Source organism: Arvicola amphibius, chromosome 13 (assembly GCF_903992535.2).
Source record: "Arvicola amphibius chromosome 13, mArvAmp1.2, whole genome shotgun sequence".
NCBI classification, from domain to species: domain Eukaryota; kingdom Metazoa; phylum Chordata; class Mammalia; order Rodentia; family Cricetidae; genus Arvicola; species Arvicola amphibius.
Window position 1 is genome coordinate 44,105,329 of NC_052059.1, and position 20,664 is coordinate 44,125,992.

A 20,664-nucleotide genomic window follows, 5' to 3' on the forward strand; every position below is an offset into this window, starting at 1 on the left:
CCCTACCCCCATCCCCCTCCCGCTCCCCCAGTCAACCTCCTCCCTCCCCTTCCCTCCTTAAGAGAGGGCTGGGAACCCTGCCCTGTGGGACGTCTAAGCCTTGCCCCCCACAATCCTAGGAAACTTTGCATCCAAAAAGATAAATAGACTAGTACCTGCAGTAGAAACAAGTCCCAGTGCCTTTATCAATGGCTTCTCAGTCAGCCCCCATTTCCAGCCACATTCAGAGAGTCCGGTTTGATCGCATGCTCATTCAGTCTCAGTCCGGCTGGATTTAGTGAGCTCCCATTAGAACAGGCACACTGTCGCGGTGGATGGACCACTTTAGTCTATTTTGTACAAGGGACTTGGACACCTGTGGGTTTGCCGTGTCCATGAGGAGTCCTGCAAGCAATCTGGTAGATAGAAGGAGCAGCTGTGCAGGGAGAACAAGGGTGTCAGGTCACAATACAGGGAAGCGCTGGGCTCTGGCTTACACACTGATAAAAGCTAAGAGGTGCAATGGTATTTCAAGACCACCTGACCAACAACTGAAAGGGAATTCAAGGGTTAGAGAGAAAGCTCAGTAGTTATGAGCATTGGCTATTCTTTCAGAGCATTTGGGTTGATACCCAGCACCCACATGGAGGCTCACAACTGGCTGTGACTCCAATTCCAATGGATCCAATGTCCTTTTCTGGCCTCTGGGACACCAGGCTTGCAGGTAGTGCATAGGCAAACATGCAGGCAAAAATAAAATAAAAATGAACAAATCTTTAAAAGGGAATTGGAGGCATATAGCCAAGGCCAAGTTGAAAGGGTACAGCCAATCCTAAGTCACTGGTTGGTATGACTTAGTACCCTAGGAACAGGGGAGAATTTGGGGAAAGAGAGAAGGCAAGGAGAGGGGAGAAGGAGGAAGTCATGAAAGTGAATGAGATTTGGTTAAATCACATCGGGCACATTTAGATATAAAAAGGAGATCGGAAGGGCAGATAGAGTGGTAGAAGGGCAGAGGTGGCTGATTGTGATCACACTCAGCCTCGTGCAAGGTCATCTTGGCTTAAGAAAATGTTTGGTAAAGGGCTTCCCAAACATACTCATGACCCCAAGTTTGATCCTCAGCAATGGAAGGCAAAGAGTAAGGCCTGGAATAAGCTCTCAGAGTGTTCAACTTACAGACAAGCCCAGAGCAAAAACAGGACTCATCACCCATGAGGAAGAATTTCCCAGCAGTCGGGTCGGGGTTACCAGAATGAGGAAAATGACTGGAGCAAATCCAACGTGAGGGAAAGCCTGCATGGGAGTTTGGGTAAAGAGGAATCCAACCCTGTCTAAGAAAGCACACTAATAGACCCCCCAGCTGCTGTCCTAGATTCTGTTCCCTTGGTAGGCACCTCTCCACCCCCATCAATAATCACCACTTTCTCAGCCCCTAAATGGAGCTAGAGTCTGAGCCTGGGGAGATTATCCAGTGGAAAGGGATGGCCAGATTCTTGGCTATGACGGGAAAGGTTTGGCTTGTCAGAAGAAGAGAAGCCACAGGGCTGCAGGGGCAGGTGCCAGCAAGAGAGGCAGACATGCCAGAAAGACACCCACGGTGAGAGGAGCAGGTGGCCTGAGGGTGAGTTTGCTCACCTCACCCAGGTTTGCTCTTGTTAGGGCCAAGAGGATTCATGTGCCTAGGCCAAGGGCCCTTGGGGGCTCTTGCAGCTGGCTTATCAGGGCCTAGGCTCTGAAAAGCCAGGAACAAACAAGCTTCAAAGCCAAGGACTTGGCTGGCAGACAGGAGACCCAGTCCTTCACCTCTGTCCTCTCTCTCTCTCTCTCTCTCTCTCTCTCTCTCTCTCTCTCTCTCTCTCTCTCTCTCTCTCTGATGATATATATATAGGACACTGGTCACACCAGAGAGATGAGAAGAGGAGAGAGCCTACAAAAATGGACGTGGATAGCAAAGAGGTCTTGATGGAGAGTCCACCGGTGAGTGTGTGTGTGTGTGTGTGTGTGTGTGTGTGTGTGTGTGTGTATACAGAGTATACTGGGCTTGCCTGTTCCATCCTTGATAGGCTTTTTTCATCTTCTAGACTCATATAGTCAATTAGTTTGGGATTGGCTATTAGGATGGAGACACCATGATCATTAAAATTCCCTGGCAGAGACAGGCATGGCAGCCATGAATTCCTGTATAGAGGGGTTGAGAGTCACCAGAGGGCTCGATAGAAAGGCCTGAGAAGAACAGTGATAGTCACCAAGTAATCAGGAGATCACAGAGAAAACGGCACGTGAGGCTGGGATGTAGACCAGTGGGGTAGAGGGCCTTGCCAACATGGGTCCTGGGTTCAGTCCCCAGGACCACATAAGCCAGGCATGGGATGCATGCCATTTGGGAGTGTAAGCAAGATAATCATTCAGGGTCATCTTTAGATATGTAAGGAGCTGGAAGGCAGCCTGGGTCAAAGATATGATCTCAATAAGTAAATAATTAAAATAGAAAGAAAGGAAGGAAGGAAGGAAGGAAGGAAGGAAGAAAGAAAGAAAGAAAGAAAGAAAGAAAGAAAGAAAGAAAGAAAGAAAGAGAAAAGAAGAGAAATGGTTCCGTAGATAGATGCGAGGGCTTGGTACCAAATGTGATAGCCTGGGTTTAATCTCTGGACCTTATATGATGGAAGGAGAGACATAGTCTCTGAGTTTCACACACACACACACACACACACACACCACACACACACACCACATACACACACACACCACATCACACACACACCACATCACACACACACACCACACACACACACGTAAATGTAAGAATATAAAGATGACACACTGACTAGGAAGAATATACAGGCACTCACCAGGCAGAGGAGGAAGGAACAGAAGGAAAAAAGGGAGGCTACATAAAGGTGTGGAGATGGTGCTCCCTGGATCCTTGGAGGGAACAAAAACGGTGGCTAGGTCTAAGGTGCCAGGAGCCTTGGGAAAACAGAAAACAGAACTGCCAACTGGTTCTCTTGGCTCCTTCCAAACTTAGATTTTACTTCTAACTTTCTAAGTATCTATGGGTTTGTTAGAATCTAACCACCTTCCCAAAAGCCTTCTCTGATCTCCCTAGCCCTTCTCTGCATATTCATAGCCTAAAGGGGCATGAGAGGGTGTTTGGTTTGTACAGGGAGAGGAGTGAGCATCCTCTCAACTGCCTGCTTGTCTCTCTGCTTTTCCCCACTCCCTCAGGATTACTCAGCAGGTCCCAGGAGCCAGTTCCGCATCCCCTGTTGCCCGGTGCATCTCAAACGCCTTCTCATAGTGGTTGTGGTGGTGGTCCTTGTTGTCGTGGTGATTGTAGGGGCCCTGCTTATGGGCCTTCACATGAGTCAGAAACATACCGAAATGGTGAGCAGGCCTGGGCTGGGCAAAGGTCAGACAGCGGGTTGGGTGAGATGGGCAGAGAGATCGGCAGCTGCTGGAGAGGAGGAGAAGGGAGTGAGCAAACAAGGGCATAGCTTCGGCGACACAAGCAGAGATGGGGTAGCAGTCCAGCATAGATGGTTTTCCTCTAGGACCTGGCCTGCAGTGTGATAACCACCAGTCTCTGCAACACATGCTATGTTTAGCCTACCCGAGATCTCAGGAAAGGAGGAGTTGTATTTGAATAGAGGGCTCACTCTGGATAGATATGGGTACCAAGAGGCTGAGCTCTGGGCAGATATGGGTACCAAGAGGCTGAGAGAAGGAAGAGGAATGCCAGGTGGCACTCTGACACATCTCCCTAGGTCCTTGAAATGAGCATTGGAGCACCGGAAGTGCAGAAGCGTCTAGCCCTGAATGAGCACATGGACACCATTGCCACCTTCTCCGTTGGTCCCTCTGGCATTGTCGTGTATGACTACCAGCGGGTGAGTGTGCCTGAGGGACCAGTATGACTTTACTGCAACTGCCCAGTCATCCCACCTCTTCCCAGAGGTCTCTCCCCATTCTGTGCCTGGCTGCCTCCCCTCGGATGCTCAAATTGTTGACTCAGATGTGTCTCTTATGGCCAGTCGGGGTTGGGGAGTGAGCAGGGCAAGGGACCTTCGCGAATGACCTCCAGTGTTACATGCCTAGCTCGTGACTGCCTATAAGCCAGCTCCAGGAACCTACTGCTACATCATGAAGATGGCTCCAGAGAGCATCCCCAGTCTCGAGGCTTTTACTCGAAAATTCCAGAACTTCCAGGTGGGTATGTGAGTGAATGGAGTGAGCTGTCTCCCTCCAAGGGCTGGGGAGAGGGATTTTTAAAATGTGAGTGCTATCTGTACAGCGGCATTGATTCCCCTGAGCCAGATATGTTCTTGCTACGGTCACCTGCATCACACCTTCCCCAGCTGTCAGCTGGCCTGCCGCTAACTTGGTGGCCATGGCTGAGCTCAGACACCACCTATGGGACCTTTGGTTCCAGCCCAGTCCCTTTGTATTGGTGAGGAAACTGAGCCTCAGAGAGTTGGCCTGGCTAGCCTAGTATCCCACAATAAGGACCGCAGGTGAGATTAAACATAGGTGCTCTTCCCAGGCCAAGCCCTCAGCAACCACCTCTAAGCTGGACAGGGAGGAAGGACATGATCCGGGTTCTGAGACTTCCGGGAGAGACCTGACTTTCCTAGGCCTTGCTGTGAGCACCTTGTGTGGAGAGCTACCACTGTACTATATCTAGGACTCCTCAGGTGAGCAGGGGTTTCTTTCAGGATGCCGGAGCAACACAGGGAGGGCTTGGGCTGCCTGCTTTGTCAGCAGAATAGGGATCTCTTGAAGTCAGTGGTCAGGGAAGCTCAGAAGATAGCAGGCTCACAGACAGCCCACATTGGAACCAAACGGATGGCTCCTCAGCCCTCCTCCTTCACGTAACATCAGTTCTTTGCTTCACAGGGTCGGTGGCCGCATCGGGATAGGAAAGACCGGCAGCAAAGGGTCTTTTGCAGCCAAGCAGGAAGCTGCTCCCGTTCATGCCCAACAGGAGAGGGTAAAAGCCGGTAGAGGAAAGGTGTCTCCTACCGGCCAGGGGACTCCTACCGCAAAACAATAAAGCAACCTGACTGAAAAACAAAGGGTGGCATTTCTTTTCTTTCCCATTTTTTCAGCTCCGTTCCCGACGGGAGCCGTTCTGAGAAGGAGAGGGTTTGGGGGAGTTGGGGCGCTTTGCCACATTCTTTCTAAGAGTGATGGGGATTTGTTCCTACCCTAGGTAGTGTAGAAGGGGGCAAAAGGCGGGGATAGGGGGACGGGACCTAGGTGCCATACACGGGTGTTAGGCGCCCTCCAGCGGTATGTCCATAGGGAAGGACAGCGACAGAGACAGGCAGAGAGACAGCAAGACAGAGAGACAGCAAGAAGCGAGAGAGCAGGTCTGACACAGACAGACTGGAGTCTCAGGCTGAGGGAACGATCGCTGATCCAAGGACCGAGAGGCAGGAACGGACCTGACAGCTTGTCCCGTGCCCCCAGGCACTCGGCCCGGCGCGGGACAGCGGCCACTAGGGGGCCCCTCGCGGGAGCCGTGCCTCCGGGCATCCCGGGCCCGCGCCCCCTCCCCGGCCCCGGCCCCAGGCAGCCGATCCCCCTCCGGGGCGGGCGGCGCTACTCTCGCCCTCCCCGCCCGGCTGGCGCGCCTCCCGGCCCGGCCGAGCACGGTCACGGCCCCGAGGGGGGCCGAGCTGGGCGAAAACCCGCCCTCCAGCGAGCTCATTTCCCTAAAAGGGGGGGGGGAGTGGGAAGGCGGCGGAAAAAAAAAAAAAAAGGAAAGGCAGCGACCGAGCCGAGGGCGAGGGGACGCCGGAGCCCAGGGCTGGAGCGAGCCGAGCCGAGCGGGGGGCGGGAGACAGGAAACGGGACGGGAAGAGGTGGCCGCGGGGGGAGAGCACCTCCCCTTCGCCTCCAGCGCTCCCTTCCCCGTCGCCCCGCTCCCGCGTCCGGGCGCGACCGCCACCGCTGCCCGCCAGCATGCCCGGCGTGGCCCGCCCGCCGCTGCCGCTGCTGTCGCTGCCGGTGCTACTGCTGCTGCTGCTGCTCCCGCGCGCCGGGCGGCCGCTGGACTTGGTCGACTACACCTACGACCTGGGCGAGGAGGACGCCCCGGAGCTCCTCAACTACAAAGACCCCTGCAAGGCGGGTGAGCGACCTCCGGTTCCCCCAGGGACGCACGGGAGCCGGGCGTGAGCAGGCCGGGATCGAGGCTGCGAGCCGGGCAGGGATAGGGGTTGGGGTTGGGGGAGGACAGTCCAGTGTGGGAAGCTGGGAGCTGCTTGGTTGGCAATGCAGTGGGGGAACAAAAGACCGAGGGAGAAAGGGAGGGGGAAGTTTGGGGGACTTTTAGGACTGAAGTTTTGCTGCTGTTTGTGGAAACTGCTGCGGCTGCTGCTTGACTTCGAAGAGGATTCCTGGGGAAATATCTCCCTGGGTCTCAGCGAATCCCGCTGGCAAGGCGGCTTTTTTCTCCACAGGGAAACTTTACTGGCCAAACTCCGAGAGTGAGAGAGTGAGTGAGTGTGTGTGTGTGTGTGTTCTTTTCCCTTCTCTCTCCCCTATCCCTCCTGCTTTGTGGAATATTGGTGTTTGCCCGCTTGTCTGTTTGCCATAGTGCTACACATCTGTTTGGTTTGATGCCCAGGAGGCCTGCAGCTCCAAAGGAATACACTTCCCGGATACTCAGCCCAGTGAAGGAGAAAGTTTTTCAGAGGGTTTTGTGAGATCTTCTTTCGTGGACAATTCTGTGCTTCTAACTTAGCTGCAGCAGCCCTCTGGGCACCCAGGAGACAGCTGTCAAAGTCAGAGAAATCAGGCTGGGGAAGGACTTACCTGTGCTGTGCTCCTGGGTGCCAGGAGAGCTCTGACAGAACCAAGTTGAGATCGCAAAGGAGGCACACACACAAAGAGAACTCGGATATTCTCCATCAGCTCTCTCGCCCTACAGACACCTGAGATTGATTAGTCAAGGTCAGGGCTGTGTGTGTGTGTGTGTGTGTGTGTGTGTGTGTGTGTGTGATCTTTGTCCATGAGGACAACCGTGGTCCCCCTGGAGTGGCCAAAACCAGGCACTCAGGCCCAGGCCATTAGCCTGATTGATATCCCTGAGCAAGCTGCCTGGAACATACTGGGGACAAGATGTCACAACTTTTCCTCAACTTCCTGCTTCTGACTTCAGCCTGTCTGTGAAGAGCTAGAGCCAGGGACAGGGACACCAGGAAAGGAAGTGAACACAGAGTCTTGGGACAAGCGCCTATAGTTCTGACCACAGGGGGCTTGATCTATCCCCTCTCCTTGCTCCAACCACCCTTGAGTGGATTTTAGTGTGGGCAGGACAAGCCAAACCCTCAGTGCTTGCTCCTCCATGTCTGATGGGCTGTGGGTAAACCAGGACATTAGCTGTCTCCATCTCATTGTGTGCGGTGGATGGGCAGGGGGAAGAATGAGCAGGACATGGACTCTGAGGGACTCATTAGGTCCCGGGAGCCAAGCATAGTCTCTGAACTTCGGTTTTCTCATTAGTAAAACAGGAGCTGGCACTATATCCCTTCATAGAGCTGGTGGTAAGGTCTGCATCTGAGAACACATACAAATCTTTATTACTAGCATACAGTAAGCACTAAATAAATGTTTAGCCTTTGTGCTCTGTGCCTCCGACTCTAGACTCATTTCTTTGGAGAGAGCCTAGCCTTGGATTTTAGGCAAAGCTAACATCTCTCCCTCCCTGCTCTGTGTCTTTTATTCATTCAGAGATGCACATTCCCTGACACATCTCTGGCCTGGGTTTGATGTGGGAGGTGCAGAGAGGTGCCAGACAGAACTCTGTCCTTAAGGAGATCACCATCTAAGCCAGGAACTGAGAGCATGCTACAGTTACCCGGCATAAGCCGGGAAGAATAGGGTTCCCTTGGCATCTCAGAGCAAAGTGATCACAGGGGTCTGGGAAGGTTTGCAGAGTGGAGGCTTTGTGGAGGATGTGGGACAGAAACACAGCCTCAGAGAATGAGTAGGAAGCCATGCTGATGTTGAAAACGGGAGTGATTTTGGGGAATGGCAAGAGGCTCAGGACTCCATCCCCAGTCTCAGATTTCATGCTTGGGTGGGGCCAGCTGAGTTGGAGCTTCAAACAAGGGCTGTGGAGAGAGCTCTCCACCAGGGTGAAGTGAGGCTGGTGGGGAGCTCAGCCAGGCCTGAGGTGATGGAGAGAGCCTAGAGCCTGAAGAGGCCCAGCTTCAGGGTCAGGTCAGGCCTTCTCCTTGTGGCCCACCCCTGGAGGGAACTGGGCTAGAGTACATACACATGCACTTGGGCTGAAGCACGGTTGCTCCCCCTCTGCAGATCCACCAACTCTCTTCTCTGTGCTGCTCCTCCCTGCCTGCCTTTGCTTCTTGGTCCCTCCATAGCCCTGACTACCAGATGCCAGGGTACCCATGGCAGGTGCCTATCTCTACTTTCTTTGGAAGTGCCTGATAGACCTCTCCTTGTTCCTCTTTTTTCCTCTTCCTTCTTTCTCCTTCCTCCTCCTTCCTCCTTCTCTACCTCTTCATCCTCCTCTTCCCTTTTATTCCCACACAGAGGACTAGCAGTGAAAGCCCTTTGATTCTCCCAGCTTAAATGGGATCTCTCTGTTTATCCTAGACATAGCCGGGCCTCATCATTTGAAAATATCTCTGTAGTTACTGTTTGAGTTAGATTTTTTATTTATCTTTCTCTGTTAATGGTGTCTCACCAAATTGGCCTTGAACTCATCATCCTCTGCCCTTAGCCTCCCACACGTTGAGATTACAGGGGTGAGCCACCATATCCATCTATGGCTGCTGTTAAAGACAAAAATTAAGACCCCTGATGTCCTGGGGGAAGGTTCTGAATTTTTGGGCCAGAAGCCAACCTGGGCTGTTGGTATGCTTAAGGCTGATCCTACCAAGTCTGCTGGCAGGGGATTTACTGGAAATCCTGGTTTCTTATATGTTGAATGCCCAGCCATGTAAGAGGATTTCAGATATTCCCAGTGTAGCATCTCCGCCCCAGATGTCTTGCCGCTGACACATATGGCTTCCACTGATACCTCAGCTGGCAGCCAGGGGGTCTGAAGGAGGAGAGGTGGACGGTCCCTCTCCCCACCCTTACCCCAGAGTCCTTGTGGCCCAGGTGTGGAGTCCAGAGGAAGCACATGATGTTATCTCTCACCAGACAACATTCCCTCTTCCAGACACCCTGAGTGAGTCACTCCACCCACTTAAGACCCTGCTCCTGGCCTGAGTCACCCTCACTTTTAGGTGCCCCAGGCACAAAGGAAAACACATTTCCGTGGGCCCTCATGCAGGGAGACCAGTTATATACCGCAGGAAGAGGGGACCCTTCCCTTGTTTTGAAACAGGATCTCACTATGTGACTGGCCTGGAGCTCTCTCTGTGGACCATTCCGGCCTGGAACTTACAGAGATCCACCTGCCTCTACTTCCTGAGTGCTGGGATTAAAGGTGTGCGCTGCCACAGCTGGCAGGAAGAAGGGACCCATGAACTGTGTGTCTCCAGTGATTTGGGTGGTGGTGAAGGAGTGGAGCAGGCCTCTCCTGAGGAGGTGTGTGGGGGCTCAGTGGGTCCCTCCCTCCCTGCACGTGTGCACACCTCGGTCCATTCCTGGAAGCCCTTCTCCTTTGAGGGGCGTGGTTTGTGAAGCGCAGCTTCCTGCTTTTGTTTTCTTTTTTTGCATATGTCAGAACACCCTGGAACTGGCACAGGGAATTGATTGCTGTTTGCATTTGCAGATGTGTCTTGCTTTACAGCAGGTCAGTTCACCTGTGTGTGTTGGGTGAGCACAGGTACAAGTGTGCACCAGCATGTAAGCGGACGGGAGAATAAGCCCATTTGCATGTTCTGGGGCCAGAAGTACATCCTCCCTCTGCTTCAGTTCTGCATCCATTGGGGTGGATATATGCCCGTCCTTCATACATGGCCTTGTGCTCAATCACACCAACTAGGCTCCAACGGGAGGGGAGGCCTGGCCATGCCAAGGGGGAGGGGACTTGGGAGTCCACAGGCTGACCTAGGGGACAAAGATTGCTCTCTAGGTCCACATGCACATTGATGTGTCTCTGTGATCTTTCCCCTCCGGCACTGGGCCTGGTGACAGAGCACCCTCAAATGCTTCCTGGCTGCTTTACAGCCAGAGAACAAAACAAAAACTTTTGATCCTGTGTGTGTTGAAAACAGCTGCTACTTTGACCCTGACCTTGACCCCGGGGCTTCCTTTGGGCCAGAAAAGCATCCTGAACCCTCCTGTATCTAGATTGTCCAACTTCCTAAGGTTAGGATCCCAGATGAACCAGCTGTCAGCCCAGCTCCTGGCCATAGGCTCCTCTCCAACCCCACCCTGCCCCCATTCTGTTCCCATGCATTCTTCAGTCATGACATCTCCACCACAGGGCATCCAGCTGAGCTCTGTAGCTAGCCCTGCTCCTTCTACTTGCCCTGCCCTGGTCCCACACAGCCCTGGTCTCACAGGCCAACGTGGTTCTAGAGTCTCTTTCCATAGATTTGTTCAGTTGGGGAGTGAATGCAAGGGACTGAGTGTGCCCGGGTAAGGCTTGGCGCTGATGTTGAGTCTTTGGGGTTGGGGTTGGTGTGGTGAGCATAGTGAACAGTTTAACAGTTTCTTTTTTACGTTACAGGCTTGGTCTAGATACCTCATATACACACCCGATTGCTTGTAGTCATTTTAGGAGATGCATTCTATCGTATTACTTCTTTTAAATAGAGGAGAAAACTGATGTTTCTAAGAGTTTACATGAATGTCAGCTCGTGGGAGCCAAACCGAGATGCAAAGATCAGCCACTGCCTCCAAAGACTGCTCTTTGTTGTTAGTCTAGTCCGTGGGTACAGCTGCCTTCTGTATCTGTGGGCTCTGCACCCACCGGTCCCACCAACCATGAATCAAGATTATTCAAGGAAGGGGCTGGAGAGATGGCTCAGTGGTTAAGAGCATTGCTTGCTCTTCCAAAGGTCCTGAGTTCAATTCCCAGCAACCACATGGTGGCTCACAACCATCTGTAATGAGGTCTGGTGCCCTCTTCTGGCCTGCAGACATACACACAGACAGAGTATTGTATACATAATAAATAAATAAATAAATATTAAAAAAAAAAAAGATTATTCAAGGAAAAAATTGGTCTGGATGGAACAGACTTTTCCATTTTTCCCTAAGAAATGTGGTATAATAACTACTTAACATTTACGTTGTATAAGGTAATTTAAATCATCTAGAGATGATTTGAAGTATAGGAGGGATGAAGTATATAGGTAGAAGGCTTGCCTAGCATGCACAAAGCCCTGAGTTCAAACCCAAGTACTGTTATTCAGGTAGGGTGGTTCCTGCCTGTAATCCTCGCATTTGGGAAGCAGAGGCAGGAGGATCAGAATTTCACGGTCATCTTTGGCTATCTACGGAGTTTGAAGCCAGAGTCGGCTACATAGACCCTGTCTCAAAAAAGAAAAAGAAGAAGAAAAGACAAAAAAAAAAAAGAGTGAACATTTGAAGATATGTTAGGTTCTGTGCAAACACAATGCCATTTTATATATGAACGTGAGCATCTGAAGATTTCATATCTCTAGGGGTCCTGGATTCGATACCTTAGGGAGACTGAGGGACAGTTGTGTCTGGTGATGCCCACAGGTGTGGGTGTAGAAGCATGGAGGTGCCGTGTTTGTGCAAAAGTACAAAGTGTACAGTGGTGTGAGGGGTTCCTGCATTGTCATATAGGAACCTACCAACTCCTCTATAGAGTCTCTCCTGTCTCATGCCCTTTCAGTAAGCTCCAAAAGAGACTCTTGCCAAGTTACAGGCTGGTGACCTTGGACATGCCATCTCCCTCTTTGGCCCCAGGGTCCTGATCTCTGTATTCTAGGGAGGGGGCTAGCATCCAGCTATGAGGTTATCTCTCCAAATGTTTGTAATTGGACACTCCTAGGGGTGTCATATGGCTTACTGGGCATGTTGTGGGTGGGCCAGGATTAAATGGACTCATTAATGAGTGAACACTTTGTGAACTGGAAAGCGCTGGGTAAATTTCAACAGACATTTACATAAGGTGTCATTATTGCTACCATTACTGGCTTAATGAGTTTTCAAAGCCGGTAACTGGCTTGTGTGTATTGGAGCTTGAATCTGTGTTTTTTTTTTTTTTTTTAAACTCTGTGACTGTGTGTATATTTTTTTTGTGTGTGGATGTGTGTGTGTCAGTGTCTATTTTTGTGTATCCGTATTTACAGCATGGGTTCCTGAGAGCTAATGAACTTGAGTAAATCCACTGGACTAGGAATGGTGAAGCCTGAGTATAAAGCAAGTCTTCCAGAGGCCTGAAAGTACAGTCTATGGGAGACAGAGGCAGGCGGATCTCTGTGAGTTCGAGGCCAGCCTGGTCTACAGAGTGAGTTCCAGGACAGCCAGAGAGACACAGAGAGACCCTGTGTCGAAAAAAAAAAAAACTATAGTCTAAAGTCAGTTTCCTTCTGGGCTTCAGTTTCCTAACCTGATAAATAAAAGATTGGCATGATGACTGCTAAGGTACATTCAGGTGATGGTGTCTGAGTGAGCTTATGTCTCTGTGCATGCATTTGCAGACCAAAAGAAAACTGGCATGATCGGTCATTCATTCATTCATTCATTCATTCATTCATATGTTCCATCTGCCCGAAAGCCAGTGCTGGGTGTTCCTTGCATGCGCAGGGGTGTAGTCCCTGACCTCAGTGGCTCTGCACAGACAGCATGGGTTTGGATGTCACCATATGCCCATAGGGACGTTAGCCATCTGTGACTAAGTGTGTGATAAAGTAAATGTATATGTATCCACCCAGTGGGGCCAACTGGGGAGGCGGAACCCGTGCGTAAGGCCTCAAGGTTAAAACAATTTGTGTAATGCTGACTGCCAGGATGAGAAGCAGATGTCACGGCTGCAGGGAAGCTCCTCCGGTTCCAGCTTGGCCTCCCACCTCCCCTCGGCCAGCCCAGCCCAGTGTGAATCTCACATCTGGGCTCCTTCCAAGGCAGACAGCACTATGCCTCTGCTTCCTCTTACCCGAGACGTCTCAGAGAGGAGACGGGCTGCTCATCCCACCTCTGCAGACGCTTCTCTTCCCAGGCCCAGTCGTGGAAATGACCTCTTGGGGGGCGTTGGAGAGATGAGGGTGTCCTACCTCTGGGAGGTTTTGTTTGAGAACTGTTACACCTTGCCCTGTTAGCTGGGAGTCTCCTGGTATAAGTCTTGGCCTCTCAGATTTGCTTACCCATGGCAAGTCTTTTCAGGCCAGGTAAGCATGGTAGACATCTCATAATACTTCCTGCCCTCCCCGGTTTGGTTTAAATGGCATTTTCTATGTGACATGGTATACTCAATACAGAATGTGGGCTCAAAAATAGACTGCTAGTTAGTCCTCTTTCCAATACTGTAACCAAGAGGACTGACTCAGAGAAAAGGTTGATTCTGCCTCATGGCTCCAGAGTTTCCAGTCCAAGATAGTGGAGAACTTGGTTCTGGCGTCTCTTAGAGACAGCGGCTTGTGGTGGGAACACTTGGCAGAATAAAATGGCTCATCCAGTCCATCGGGAGGCAGAGAGAGGCTGAGTAAAGGGCCAGGCCCCACGATCCCCTTCAAGGGACACAGTGACATAAGCATCTCTCAGGCCCCACTTCCTAAGGGTGCTCAGAACCGCCCAGTAGCACCACCTGGGGACCAAATCCTTTAACTCATGGCCTCTTAGACACCAGAGCATCCTTTCTTCAGCATGCCCCACTGTCAGAGCACTTGTCTCTCTGTGGACTTCAGTATTTGTGTGAACTTTGTGTTGTCAAGGTTAGCTCCGTGGGGCCAGGGGCCTCTTCTGCCTTGCTACTGTCTGACTTAATGTCTGGCCCATCGTGGGGACTAATTATTTGCTGAAGATAATGGGAAGAGTGACCAAATTGTGTCTTCATGGGACTATTTATTTATTAGCAGTTTTATTTACTCTCTGTCTGCCTGTCTGTCTCTCTGTATGTGTGTGTGTGTGTGTGTGTGTGTAGATCAGAGAACAACTTGCAGGAGTTGATTCTCTCCTTCCTCAGGTCGTCGGGTTTGGAGACAAGCCCTTCTACTCACTGGGCCATTTGACTCTTGGATCTGCAAAGCCCAGGGGCACGTGATCCTTCTGCCTCAGCGGCCTGAATAGCTGTGGCTATAAGCCTGTGTTATCACTATTCGTTCTTGTTGGGATTTAAAGTAAAAAGCAAGTATAATCCCTAGAGAGATTCTAGAAGCTGACCTGTTGTTGTCCTTCTCTGTCTTTCTCACGTGGCATCTGAGGATCCGAGTGGCTAGAGGGGTCAGGGGCTGTGTACCACTGTGTCAGAGCTATAAGCACAATGAACACAGCTGTGGGTGAGAGGATTAATTCAACCTCTGACCGATTTCTTTTTCTCCAGCTGCCTTTCTTGGGGACATTGCTCTGGATGAAGAGGACTTGAAGGCCTTCCGGGTGCAGCAGGCTACAGCTCTCAGACAACAAACAGCCCGAAGGTTGTCCATTAAAGCCGCAGGTACACTGGGGACAGGCTGGCTCTCTGTGTCCTCGACATGTGTTTCAGAATTGGGAAACAAGGATTTCTGTCCCCCACTCCCATCCCCGTTTCCAGCCCGGTCTTCCCAGGACAGAGGCCATGAACTTGAACCCAATACAGGAGCATATCTTTATCCTTTTCTGTCAATAAATCCTGTCAATCAATGTTGACACCCGTGGGAACCAAAAGTTTCTAGCATACAGCTTACAAAGTGCTTTCAAAAGCATTATCGTGCTTGACTGTCTCCAGCCACCTTCAAGAGTGTCTTAGTTAGCGTGTATATTGCCATGGTAGACCATCACGAGGGAACAGCACTCAGGTCACAATCCACCACTGAGGGAAATCAGGGCAGGGACTCAAGGCAGGAACCTGGAGACAGGAACTGAAGCAGAGACCACACAGGAATGCTGATCACTGTCCTGCTCCTGCTCCCCCTGACTTGCTCAGGTTTTTTTTTTTTTTTTTTGACAAGTTTTCTCTGTGTGGTTTTAGAGCCTGTCCTGGAACTCGCTCTGTAGACCAGGCTGGCCTCGAACTCACAGAGATTTGCCTGCCTCTGCCTCCCGAGTGCTGGAAAGGCTTGCACCACCACCACCCACCTCAGTTTGCTTTCTTTTGTTATATACCCCCAGACCGCTTGCCCAGGAGTGGCACTACCCACGGTAAGCGGGGTCTTCCCACATCAATAATTAATCAAGACAGTACCCCACAGAGTTGCCTACAGGCCAATCTTATTGAGATATTTTCTCAATTAAGAGTTCTTCCCAGATGACCCTAGCTTGTGTGAAGTTGACAAAAATATCCAACCAGAATAAGGGGTGTCAGGACCACTCATGTTTCTCAGAAGCTGAGCTTAAGCCTCACAAAGGTAGAGTAATTTGCCCAGTATCACACACACAGTGTATAGGTGGCAGAACTGGAACTAGAATTCAAACCATTGTCTCCCAATCCATCAGCTATGCCCAAACTGTTCTTCCTGGGTCTCCCGGTTCCAGTGTGTGAGCTTCTATGCATTTTTGAGGGGGCCATCCTCAGGAACTTCTTCAGTATCCCTCGCAAACTGCCTCCAAGACCCAACTGTTCACCTTCACGTCCACTGTTCTGCTGTTCTGTGTCTAGTTAGGATCTCTCCATACCTTTCCCACACAGAAAGGATTCATTTACATGCTTTTGGTTTCCTGGTGACCCAAGCACCTACCAACCTATGTAGCACTGGTGACGAGGAAAAAGAATGGCTGGTTTGGCTTTTCCTGGCCTTCTTACTGCGATGCTGAGGGCAGTCTCACATCAGGATGGCGCTGGACCATGGTTCAGAAAATCTGCATGGAGCTTTCCATTGCACAAGTGAGAGATTCGGTTCTGGGCATAGTTGAGTAAGCCAGGCCATCTTCCCTATTCAGCAGGAGGGATGATTCTGGTGTGAGCATTTGGGGGTTATAAACCAACTATCCAAGAGGGCAGTTGTCATCCAAGGGTAATAACCTGGTGTCTCAGGGACAAGAGACGTTTACAGGACCCCAGTGGAGACCAGTGGGACTGGCACAGGAGAATGTCTCACTAGGTTCTGCTGCCAGCTCAACAGGTGATTTGGGGCAAAACTTTGGCCTTCAGATACAGGCAGTGGCACTTGCCCCAATGCCAGAGAACTGCTGTGTCATGTGGAAGGTGGCTCTCCAAGCCCTGAGACAGCACATAACTCCATTCTTCACTGGCATCGAGGCTTCTTAGACAAACGGGGACATTTTCCAAACCTTGGTTCGAGTCCTCCTCGTTCCTGGGAAAGGAGTTCCTTCTTGTCTTTGTCTGGAGTCCTAGCCCAGTCTTGTTCCCTGTGGCAGTTTCAGCTACTTAGAGCACAGCCTCAGCTGTTACAGAACTTCATAGTTATTTTACCTAGTCACTGTGAAGAATGCTGTAGCAAATAATGAGTCATTGCTCCTAGGAGAAATGCAGGCTCCCATCAGCCTTTGGTTACAGTCATCACTATAGGCCACATTTTATGTGTGTTTCTCTTAAAGGCACCCTATTTAATATAAAGTTAGTTCATTAACACTGAACTCATGGCTGGCAGCATTGACTTCAGCCAGAACAAACTTATTGAATGCGGGCATTTCTTAGTAAAATACATTCCAGCTTTGTTTTGTTTTTGTACGCGTGTGTGATAATGTGGGTTGAACCCGAGACTTCATGCATGCCAGGCAAGCATTTTACCACTGAGCTACATGCCTAGCTCCATTGTTTTATTTTGTTTTGTTGTTTTGTTTTTCAAGACAGGGTTTCTCTGCCTGGCCCTGACTGTCCTGGAACTCTCTGTAGACCAGGCTGGCCTTGAACTCATAGATCTGCCTGTCTCTGCCTCCCAGGTGCTGGGATTAAAGGTGTGCCACCACCACCCGGCTGCCTAGCTCCATTTTTACTTCTTAATTTTAGATAGGGTCTCTTTTAGTTGTCCAGGCTGGCATTAAAGTCACTGTAGAACTCAAGCTGGCCTTGAACTCATAACTCTCCTGCCTCAGCTTCCCCAGGAGCTGGATGACAACACAGGTCTGCATCACCAGGCGGGGGTCATAGCCCAGCTTTTTTTTGCCTTGGGAACACAAGAAATCACAGGAACACTTTGCTTAGGAGCGGTATTAAACAGCCAAATTAAAGAAAAAAAATACTTGAAAAGTGTCGCTCGGTTTACCTAAGAAAGGACATTTGTTTACAGTGTGAGGGGTGAAGCAGGCAGGCAGAATTCCTTGGCTGGGAATGTGCACCCGTTGGAGTTTTCGTCTGCCCTGTCCAGGGATGATCATGGAAGCCTGACGGTATTGATCTGAGAATTGCAAATAGGTTTTTAACAAAGCAGGCGAACGCAGATCCAGAATCTACAACTAACAGAATGGGTTCCATCGATTCTGCCTCCCCCACTCTCCCTGGCCTCTCACTTGCTACCACTGACTACACTTTCCCCCTTCCCAGGAAACTCTTCGGCCCTGGGTGGTCAGAACACCAGCGGGCAGCCGCAGAGGGAAACCAGGGGCAGATGGAGAGGCAGGCCTCGGAGCAGGCGGGCAGCGACATCCAGACCAGAGCGAGTGTGGCCCGATGGAGTCATCCCCTTTGTTATTGGAGGGAATTTCACTGGTGAGTGTGCCGCGGTGAGTGAGCCTGCACCTGACCTTGGCCTGGTTACCTTTGGCCTGTCCATAGTCTCCTGAGCCGGGCAGTGTGCCTGCAGAGCGGCTGTGACAGTCTCAGCGGGTAGAAGTGCCTCCCAGCTCACTTGATTGACACCCTGACAGCCGGGCTTCTATCCTTCCGCAGGCAGCCAGAGGGCAGTCTTTCGGCAGGCCATGAGACACTGGGAGAAGCATACCTGTGTCACCTTCTTGGAGCGCACGGATGAGGACAGCTATATTGTATTCACGTATCGACCCTGCGGGTGAGCAGGAACCCCTGGACATTATACCCCCTTGGTGGTGATCCCCAGCCAGGTTCTGCCCTAAGCTCTCCTGCTACCCTCAGCTGGGCCTGCCCAACCCCTCTTCCTGCTATGGGCATCTCCCATTGATCTGGCTCTGACCCTGGCGTACAGCCTGTGCATTGGGTGCTCAGGGCCATCCCCACCCCCTCTGCACCCCTGCATACTCCGCCCTCGGCAGCCTGGCCCGGCCCCTGAGTGGATGCACTCCCCCAGCTCGGGACCGCCCCCCTGAGCTGGCCCCGCCCTCCAGGTGCTGCTCCTACGTGGGTCGCCGAGGTGGGGGCCCCCAGGCCATCTCCATCGGCAAGAACTGTGACAAGTTTGGAATCGTGGTCCATGAGCTGGGTCACGTCATTGGCTTCTGGCACGAGCACACGCGGCCCGACCGGGACCGCCATGTCTCTATTGTACGCGAGAACATACAGCCAGGTACACACGCCCCAGGGGTTGTATCCCATCCTAGGGCTTATGGAGCTGCTTGGGGGTCTGGCACAGGTCCTGGGCAGAGGGGTCAGGCTGAGTAGTCTGAAGCCAGCACTCCTGAGGAGAAGGCTGAGGCAGCCAGCTTGTTCCTGGATATCCCCACAGGCTTATGTCTTTACCTGTCTTGTTAGTTCTGTTCTTCACTCTGTCCTTCCTGCTTCCTGTCTGTGGTCTCCCAGCCCTTCCCCTTCAGCAAGTTCTCCAGTCTCTTCTTCTGGAAAGGACTCCTGTATAGCCTGTCTCCTTTCCCCTCTGCATCCTCTACACCTTCAGATAGACAGCCCCTCACAGGTACAGGGAGGGCACAGGCCACTCCTTCCACCCCACCCCCACTTTTCTCACGTTCTTTGCAGGGCAGGAGTATAACTTCCTGAAGATGGAGGTTCAGGAAGTGGAGTCCCTGGGAGAGACCTATGACTTTGACAGTATCATGCATTATGCCCGGAACACGTTCTCCAGGTGAGAAATGGCCTGAGCCTTGCCCAGGGTAGCCCAAGCCTGCCTTAGTCTCTGTCCTGCCCTGCCCTGTCCTCTGGGTGTCTGCAGCTTGTGTGTAGCCTTTCCCATCAGTGCAGCTGGCAGACCCCAGGCTTTGCCCATTGCTGTGTGAAGTGAGCATTTGTGGCTGAGAAGACAGAAACCCTGAGTTCACAGGTCCTGCTGTGTGGGGTCTCCAAACTGTGCCAACCCAAAGGAGCTAAGCTTGTCTCTCATCTGCCACGAGCATACATTTCTTTCTTCTGTGATTCCCGGGGGTTCGCCTCTTTCTAGTTGTCTGCCTCTCCCCATTTGTTTTTGTTTTGCAGTACTAGGACTCGAACCTAGGGTCTTGTGCATACTAGGCAAGTGGTGTACCCCTGGCTTATATCTCCAGCCATATTATTTATTTATTTATTTATTTATGATTTTGATGTGCATTGGTGTTTTGCCTGCATGTGTGTCTGTCAGATCCCCTGGAACAGGAGTTACAGACAGTTGTGATCTGCAGTGTGGGTGCTGGGAATTGAACCCAGGTCCTCTGGAAGAACAGTCAGTGCTCTTAACCACTGAGTCATCTCTCCAGCCCCTAATTTTTATTTTTGAGAGGAGGGTCTTACTAAGTTACCAAGACTGGTCTTGAATTCACTATGTGACCCAGGCAGAGTTCGAACTTAGAATTCTTTTTCTTTTCCTTACATTTATTGATTTGAGTGCATGTGTGAACACACGTGCCACACAACACCTCATGGAGGTCAGAGGACAACTTGCAGGAGTTCTCCTTCCTCCCACAACGTGGGTTCTGGGGACCAAGCTCCATTTAGCAGGCGTGGTGGCAAGTGCCCACTCACTGAGCTGTCTCACCGTCCTGTGGACAGGCTATCTTGCCTCAGCCTCTCAAGTAGCCTATTACGGACTAGGACTCGCGTTGTCTGCCTTGTGATTGGCTAATTTGAATGAAGCTTGGCCCTTACCTTGCACTGCCCCCACCCCTTGTCAGTTCACAAGAGACCTCCTTCACCAGAGCCTGAAGTGAGAAGACCCTCCTACAGGGTTGGGAGAAACGCCCCACTCCTCCACACCCTTCCCTCGACTGCCCTTCGGCACCCCTATCCCTGTCTGGGCGGTGGCCCTTCTCTCTTCTTCTCTGAGCTCCCCTAGACCCATTCTTCCCGCTCTGGGCCTGGGAATGGAGACCAGGGAAGAAAGTGAACTCATTCACCCCTCCACCCCCACAGACCCTCCTTCCATTTCCCATCATACCCACACCCCTCGCTGGGCCCTGCCCGGCTGGATGTGAGTCAGGGACCCTGGGGATGGGGAGAGCGGCTGTCTCCACTTTGTTCTGCTCCTCTGCTGTGGAAACCCAGAGATGAGCAGGAAGGAGTTGGGAAATAGGAACACTGTTCCCTGAGAGCTGGCCGGCCACTGTGGAAGCTGCCCGTCAGCCTCCGTCCAATCATAGCAATGTTAGAGGGCTAGAGTTGACTCTAGGAAGTCAAGAGAGAGTTGACTGAGATTGAATCATCGTTTGAGGGCTGGAGGTGGGGGCTGGGTGGCGTTGCAGAGATGGCAAACAAGGGCCCAAAGCTCTCTCTGGGCTGCAAGTGGAAGCCAGTTTGAACATCAAGGGCCTAGGTCCTTGGTCCTCAAAGCATTTCTGGGGCTCCCCCCA

The 20,664-nt window shown here is 51.6% G+C and overlaps 2 protein-coding genes across 6 annotated transcripts in view; both read left to right on the plus strand.

Moving 5' to 3' along the window:
- The first annotated feature begins 1,917 nt into the window (after positions 1–1,917).
- Sftpc (surfactant protein C) lies at positions 1,918–4,663 on the plus strand. 3 transcript variants are annotated; one of them, XM_038310446.1, is made up of 5 exons: positions 1,918–1,959; positions 3,208–3,366; positions 3,747–3,869; positions 4,078–4,188; positions 4,499–4,663. In XM_038310446.1, the coding sequence occupies exons 1-5, from the start codon at positions 1,918–1,920 to the stop codon at positions 4,661–4,663; spliced, it is 600 nt and encodes a 199-aa protein (XP_038166374.1). The 3 variants fall into 3 exon arrangements, with proteins under 3 accessions (XP_038166374.1, XP_038166375.1, XP_038166376.1); XM_038310447.1 differs by having other exon boundaries at positions 4,523–4,663; XM_038310448.1 differs by lacking the exon at positions 3,208–3,366.
- A 1,078-nt stretch (positions 4,664–5,741) lies between these two features.
- The window catches only part of Bmp1 (bone morphogenetic protein 1), a 45,457-nt gene continuing 30,534 nt past the window's right edge, over positions 5,742–20,664 (plus strand). For 2 of the 3 annotated variants that reach the window (XM_038310442.1, XM_038310445.1), the window contains exons 1-6: positions 5,742–6,115; positions 14,426–14,539; positions 17,525–17,689; positions 17,870–17,987; positions 18,280–18,458; positions 18,866–18,971. In XM_038310442.1, the coding sequence (XP_038166370.1) occupies positions 5,947–6,115; positions 14,426–14,539; positions 17,525–17,689; positions 17,870–17,987; positions 18,280–18,458; positions 18,866–18,971 (851 nt within the window). In that variant the 5' untranslated portion in view covers positions 5,742–5,946. Of the gene's footprint in view, positions 6,116–14,425; positions 14,540–17,275; positions 17,371–17,524; positions 17,690–17,869; positions 17,988–18,242; positions 18,459–18,865; positions 18,972–20,664 lie in introns of those variants that run through there. The other variant, XM_038310443.1, reaches the window with a different exon arrangement.